Consider the following 7,671-nt stretch of genomic DNA (forward strand, 5'->3'; position numbering starts at 1 on the left):
TTTGACAAGTGGCATGAAATAATTGCTAACAATGAATGATGTTTCTTGGAACCCCTGGCTCCTTTTACTTTTGGTATTTATTTGACTAAAGGTCCACTAATAAGGATTGCCAGGCTATTGAGAATATGGCTCATTAAATAGAAATGTTTTTCTTTCTGTGATTCTTGAGCGATGTAATAAATGAATCCATAACAATCATGTTTGATCATTCATGTTAGTTTTATCGTTGGTACTAGATTTCAACACTGGAAAGCTTTGAAAATGCAAAACAATTTTTTTTTGTGTGTGCCAGTATTGTGTCCAATTACTCTTTTCCAGTTTTTATTGTAATTCACAAAAGAAAAGTGCCATCAGTGACATTTTGTAGGCTCATGTATATTTTCAGAATTTGTAATAATTTGTAAGTGAGATACTTACACTCAAAAACTTTGCTTGCTCTTTTAGCTCTAGCTCTGTGGTAAATAATTTTAAAGTGATGGAAATTCCTGTGGTATGGAATTTAGCAGTATTGGACTAAGCATTGTCTTCTTGTCTTTCTGTGCACTTTTATTTCCTCAGAATTTCCAGCAAAATAGTTTTGGCATCACCACAGTATGGTTTTTGCAACTAAGATTAAAGCATACAATATATTATTTCTTAAGTTAACCTGGGTAACAACTATTGGTTGGCAGCATGAAGAATGTCTTCCAGTATTTGGAAGTTTGAAAAAAAATCAATGAAGATGGCACTTTGAGAATGTGATACTTCTAACACCCCATTTGTCATTCCAGCACTCAGGCATTGGGGGAGCAGTAGCAGGCAAGAAGAACAGGACCTGGAAGAACCTAAAACAGATTCTTGCTTCTGAAAGGGCATTGCCATGGCAACTCAACGATCCTAGCTGTATGTGGTTTAGATACTTTACATGTGTTTATAAATAATATGCCCATAAGTTAACTGCTTTAAAACAAAACCAAATTATTTTTGTGTATCTGTACCATCATTGATAAACACATTTCAGTTTTAAAACAGTGCAACTGGCAAATAGATCTCTTTAGTATTTTATAGTAGTAATCTATAGAGAGTGCATATATTCACATGGAATGTATGTAAAGTGTATGGTAAAAAACATAAAAATACTAAATTTGTGTCACCTAAGCATGTACTTACATTTGTACATAGTTTGGTCCCCAAAAAGCTGATCACAGAGATTACCTGCCTTTCTATAGTGACTAGAAAGTTCTTTTTTACTAGAAAGCTTTATATGTTTGAGAGATGGCTCATTCTATGCTCTGGTAGATAAAATCCAAGCTCTCTTCTGACTTTGTAGTTCTGGTTTTTTTGGTTTTTGTCAGACTTAACATTTCATTACATCCTAGACTAACATGTGCTGACATAATGTAGCTCTATTTTACATGAGTTTATTTTAAAAATATATTTTGCTCTTCTATTTTGCCCCAAAATGGAATGGAGCTCAACATTAATGGATATTTTAGAGCACTGATTGACCACCTTATAAAATAACAAACCATGTTGTGTCAGGCAGAGGCTGTATCTAGTGGGTTTGTCCTAGAGATATGATTTAAATTATATTAATATATAAATTGTGTATATATCAAGTCTAAGTAATAAGATGTATTATGAGGCCCTTCTTCCACAACTTTTGGAAATATAGTATAGACAATAAGCTTATATTATGTTTCACTCTGTCTCTAGCTGATAGGGCATTTCTTCCAACAAACTCTATGCAATGATTCAAGGCAGTTCCAATAGATTTGGGATGGAAAATGCCATCTGCATCAGGGAGAGTGAATATGAAGACTGAATATAGATCAAAGCCTCGTGTTTTAAATTTTTGTTTATTTATTTTTCTTTCCCATGGATTTTCCCCTTTTGGTCTGATTTTTCTTGCATAACATGACAAATATGGAAATATATTTAAAAGAATTGGACATATTTAACCCATATCAGATTACTTGGGTAGAGGAAAAATAAGGGAGGGAGAAAAGTTTGAAATAAAGTATTACAGAAGTGAATGTTGTAAACTATCATTACATGAAAATAAAATACTATTTAAAGTATCTTTAAAAATGAAAATGAAGCAGCCTATGACACCAGATATCCGAATAAAAATGAAAACAGTCAGTCATTGAATGTTGATTTCTAGTGCTGTTGAGCATTCTTCTTTTTTAAAGCATTTTAAAGATGGATAGAATCTTTCATTAAAAAAAAAATCTTTCTTTGGGCTAGTTTAGCTGAAGAGAATGGGAAAAGAGATAGAGTAGCAAATCTTTCCTCATCTCCTGAATATAGTAGTTTTATAGGGATATAGGAATGCAATGTAGAAGAGCAAACCAGCTTTGAATTGGCTTTTAGTGAATCAGTGGATAATAACGGAGAAAATTTCATGGCTGGTGTGCTTCCTTCACATTTTTCTTAGTCCCTAGAGAATTCTGTAAGTATGTAATAATTGAACTAAATTTTATGAGTCTTGTTAATTTTTTGAAAAGCACTTACGTCTTTTTTCCCCCCCTTTTAGACTTCAATATAGATGCTCCTCCTTCCTTTAAACCAGCCAGGAAGTATTCTGATATTTCAGGACTTGTTGTGAGTATTACTTGATGTCTATATCTAAAATTGGCAAACTCCCTAATAAGTATTTGCTTGGACAATCCATCCTTCATGTGTGAAAATGATATTGTTGACTTTGCCAAAGGATATTTCCTTTGAGTAGTTTTTCTGGTGGTGATGTTCTGCTGTAGTGCCTTGCCATGAAGTAGAGGTAAGGATCAGCTTTTGAAGATTGTCCCCTAGAAGCAGAGTCTGGAAAGGATTTGAGTCCAGCCTTTGTGAGGAGGACCAGCTAAGCTAAATTTAGAGAGCTCAGACACCAACAAGACTGACCACTAACTAGGTGATGAATTTTTTTTCAGCCACAGCAATTCATGAAACAGCCTACTCAGGCACAGGCGGCATTGTTTTTTGCATCTTTGGAGGGATATAGTCACATAACTGAAATAACAGATCCTTGAAATATTAAAGACGGATGGAAAACTGAACCATTTCTCCTGAAAGCTTTTTTTTGTTGTTGTTGTTCACAAACTACTTGTTTATAAGATTGTTTTGACTAGGAAAGGCAGTCCAATCAGATGCAAAGAGCATTGCTCTGAGAGATGGGAAACCTGTTGCTAGTATCCTCTTCACTTCCTGACCCACTGTGAATCCCTGGACCAGTCAGTGCAGTGACTTGGGACAGGGTGGCGGAGGGCCTGGCTCACAGGTTCAAATCCTGCTCCTGATACTTGGTAGTCGGGGACTTGAGGAAGGATACCTAAACATTTTCGAGCCTCAGTTTCCTCTTCTGTAAAATGAGGAGAATTAACTAAATGACTTGGCTTTAAGTCTGTTTTCCTATGAGATCTGAGGATTTATCCCAGCCCTTTCACTGATCTCTGTGTGATTGTGGACAAATCTGTGAACACTTTTGGGTTTTTATTACTTCAACTATAAAATGGGAATAAGAATACCTTAGTCACATAAAACAGACTTGAATCAGATTATCTTTTAAGGTGCTTTTTAATTTTAAATTTATGATTATTTGTAAAGAGGGCAGCTACACCAAAAGATCATTCAACTTCCCTGTGCATTACATTCAAGATAATTTGCCTTTTGATTTATTGATATATTTTATTTTGACAAAGGAGATATATCTCAGCTAATATGAAAATATCCCACAAATTGTATTACCTAAAAATAATTGTTTGAAAATATTAATTAGAACTTTCCCCCTTCCCCACTCAATAAGCATTTACTAAGTACTTGCTATGCACCAAGCACTGAGTACTAAGTAGTAGGATTACAAAGGAAAATTTAAAAATAAAACAAAAAAAAGTATGTCCTTAGGGAGCTTCCATTTTAATGGGAAAGAGGATACATAAATATATATGAGATACACATAGGAAAAGACACTTGTAGTTGTGGGGGACTAGGAACCTTAGGAAAAATCACAAACTGCTGGCCAGTTTCCTTCATCTTCTACTTTGGTAGATTACTGTTTATAAACAAAAAGGAATTATGCTTTAATTTTAGTAATTTAGTAATAGTGTCACCTTTTGTTTTTTACCTGGCTTTTATAAAACTATTATCTTGGTCATTGCTGCACATTTAGTGATTTTTTTTCTTATTAGGAAAACAAGTGCATTATTGCATTGGCATTGCTTATTGAGGATATTATCTGGCTTGTATTGAGTATTAAATCAATATTTCAGTTATGCAAAAGATGAAACGTAGAAGAAAGATTTGGACCATTTGCTTTTGAAATGCATACATGTTACTGTTGAAATTTTTAAAAAGCCCTTATCTTTTGAGTGTTTGTGATTAGATAGTTAAGTTCCCTAATGGAGAGGGCATGTAATATTGTAATAAGAACATTGCCTCTTGGAGATAGGAGACCCAGATTTTAATCCTGTCTCTGCCACTAATTACCTCTGTTATCTCAAGCAAGCCTCATAATTTTTCTGGTCCTTGATGCCCTCATCTATAAAAGGAAGAGAATAGACTATTTGTAAGGCTTCTTTCCAAATCTTTTTGAAATTTGACTTTTTCAACTTTGCTATTATTAAAGAAAATAAAATCATCCAATTTGTTGTATGGATAAAAATTATTTATAAGTTTTAAATTTTATGTCTCCCATCAAAGTATAGGAGTCCTGTTCATAGAAACTGACCAACATATAGATAAAAGCTTCATATGTGATACTATATTTGTGGCACTAATTTTGCTTATAAAAATGTTTATTAAAACTTTAGAACCACTTACTTTTTATAGCTATTATTCTTATAGTTGTCTCTAGAAAGCAGAATGCTTTACAAAAATGTCTTAAGTATTTAAAAAGTGACAAGTTATGAAGTTTGGGCTTTTGCATCAGAGTTTTACATTCTGGGTAGAGCAGATTCAAAAGGGAGTCTCAAATAATGACTCCTAGGTTATCCTAAGGAAATGGTAGTTGAAATCTTTGTTATTAACATTTAAGCTAAGGATTTATGTTGATTTCAACAAATGTATATTACTAAACACGTTGAGAATTAGAAGGAAAAAGACACAAGTCCTATCCTCATGAAGCTTATAGTTTGGTAGGGGAGATATTATATATGCTTATCATTTCAATACATTATGTATTGAATTGTAAATGCATTATGAAATAGATGAAATGCTTTGTTCAAAAAAAGTCAGGGGATTTAGAAAACAATAGAAGTGACAGTTAAACTGTACTTGACATATGGACAGAAATTGGGCAGATGTAGTTTTCCAGTATTTCAATGTGTAGGGTGTTGCTAATTCAACTCTTATCAATAGTTTTTGTCTTAATTATTACATGATCATATAGCTGTCCAAACTGATATAATATCACAAGGGAAATAGCAGTATGTCTGGAGTCAAGAATTAGAAATACATGCATGTAAAATAATAATTATCAGATACAAAAGTCTGTGTCCACATCTTGGATCCTAACATTTTGGGGAAAATAAATTCTAATAAGCTAGTGAAACTTATTAATAGTTAATATTTCTTCAGTTAACCTCTACTTAATATCAGTTCCATTAAAGGATATTAGATTATGATGAAAAAAGAAACCTGGACCCAACAAAATCTTAAACCCATATTTTTTCATATAAAGTATTTATAGAACAATTTATTTTTGGTAAAAAAAAGAAATGCTAAGTTTTTTTTTTTTTTTTTTTTATACTACTACTACATTTTCTAGATAAGATATGGTGATACAGAGAAGTCAAGTAATTCAAGCAATTTGAGAAAAATTCTCAGGGGAAAAAAATAGACTTTTCATTGATTGGAGACCACAAATCTTTTTTGGTTTCACCTCAGTTATTCCTTTTTTCAGCTAAATCATTCTTATCCTTTGTTCACACACAGATAATCTATGTTGGAGCAGATATTCTATGCATGGGAAGTTAACAAATTAAATATTAACACTTTTTTATAATTTTCTAAACTGAGTTCTGGATGACACGCTTTTTCTTGAAATCATTAGGAGCAGCTAGCTTCCTTTGAGCTATGTAGGAAGTGGGCATTATCTCAGTCTTGCATAGTGAAGCAAAAACAGAAAGAGAGGAGGAACATGATGTATATGGATGGGGAATAAAGATCTTGGTCATAACGGCTTCCTATTCTGCTAATGAGAAACACTGCTGGAAGCCTGTTGCAGAGCTCTAAATGATTAAGTAGACTTGGGTAGATTAATGAATCTCTACTTAAGTGAACAATTTAGTTCTTTCTCAGTGGCAACATAAAACATTTATGTATATACATTCAACTTTTAAAATAATTTATAATTTAAAGATAATTTGCACTTTAAATTTTTTTGCATAGATATTTCTTTGATTTATATTCATCATTAATGTTTCTCTTCCAGGCAAACTATACAGACCCACAGAGCAAGTTAAGATTCAGCACAATTGAAGAATTTGCTTACATTCGGATGCTCCCTTCAGATGTAGTTACTGGCTACCTGGCCCTGAGAAAGGCCACAAGCATAGTTCCCTAGGTCTGGGGAAATTTCTGAGGGGAAGCTTGGAACTTTTTCAAAGGCAGACTTTGGACTCAAGATTTTGTTTCCAGGAAACATTCATATTGTTGTCAATCTGAAAATGCCAGTATTGTGCCTTGGAAAGAATGTTTGGTTTTCATATAATTTAAGATTTTTCTTTATTTGCTTTTTTAGAAGTTTGACATTTTCAGCTAAATTAAATACTAGCACATTTTGGGTTTGCCCCAAGTATTTGACAAGGAAAATGTAATAAAACATTTTTTATTTATTTCAGTAGTTGGTTCAGCCCAAGCATTTTTTTTGAGCTTTTGCCCCCCAGTACATGCTAGCTTTCTTATATAATATCCATAACATTTCCACATAATTAAAAATAAGTGTCATTAATACCTTTTGTTTTACAGCAGTCATTTTTGTGTATTGTGTCCTTCCTTCCTCCCTAAATCAGTTGAAGCCTTAATTTTAACAAAGAAGACATGGTAAGCAAAAACAATGGCAAGAACAATGACTACGACGGACAATGTATCAAATGTTCTGCTTTCATAGACTCCCACTTCAGAGCACGAAGACGATTTTATTTCTTCATTTGCTCTCCTACAATATCGTTGGTTTACACTTGCTCAGAGCTTGGCTTCCCTTTAATGGTCTTTTCATTTCCATTGCTGTAGTCATTGTATTTTATATCATTTTTAAATAGGTCATGTAGGAACCAAAAGGCTTTCATTGTCTTGGAACTATATACTTTCTCTTGGGAACACTGTGTTCCAGTTCCTCTACTTTGCTAAGAATGAGAAAACTATGAGTTTGTCTAGAACAGAGATGTCAGACATGCAGCCTGCCAGCTACTGCCCAAATATTCCTAAGTGCAGCCTGAACCAGATTAAAATATAATTGAGAAATATTTAACAAAATAAATAAGAATACAATAAAACATAGATAACATTATGTTTTAAACCAAAGTCCAAACGCACTGCAGTAGGTCTTATGTTGGATCAGGACCATTTCTATTTGAATTTTCCACCATTGGTCTAGGATAGAACTTTAAAGATAATTAAAGAACTAAAAACTGGAAACAAACCAAAAAAATGTCTGAAGCCAAAGTTTAGCAGGGATCTGAGATCTGTGAACTT

General features: G+C 33.2%; 1 protein-coding gene across 1 annotated transcript in view; it reads left to right on the forward strand.

Moving 5' to 3' along the window:
• The window catches only part of INO80C (INO80 complex subunit C), a 58,866-nt gene extending 51,936 nt beyond the window's left edge, over window positions 1-6,930 (forward strand). Inside the window, exons 3-5 of the mRNA XM_051969769.1 lie at window positions 771-882; window positions 2,519-2,586; window positions 6,410-6,930. Coding sequence (XP_051825729.1) covers window positions 771-882; window positions 2,519-2,586; window positions 6,410-6,541 — 312 coding nt within the window. The 3' untranslated portion in view covers window positions 6,542-6,930. The remainder of the gene's footprint in view (window positions 1-770; window positions 883-2,518; window positions 2,587-6,409) is intronic.
• The last annotated feature ends 741 nt before the right edge of the window (window positions 6,931-7,671 follow it).

Source organism: Antechinus flavipes, chromosome 1, assembly GCF_016432865.1.
Source record: "Antechinus flavipes isolate AdamAnt ecotype Samford, QLD, Australia chromosome 1, AdamAnt_v2, whole genome shotgun sequence".
NCBI classification, from domain to species: domain Eukaryota; kingdom Metazoa; phylum Chordata; class Mammalia; order Dasyuromorphia; family Dasyuridae; genus Antechinus; species Antechinus flavipes.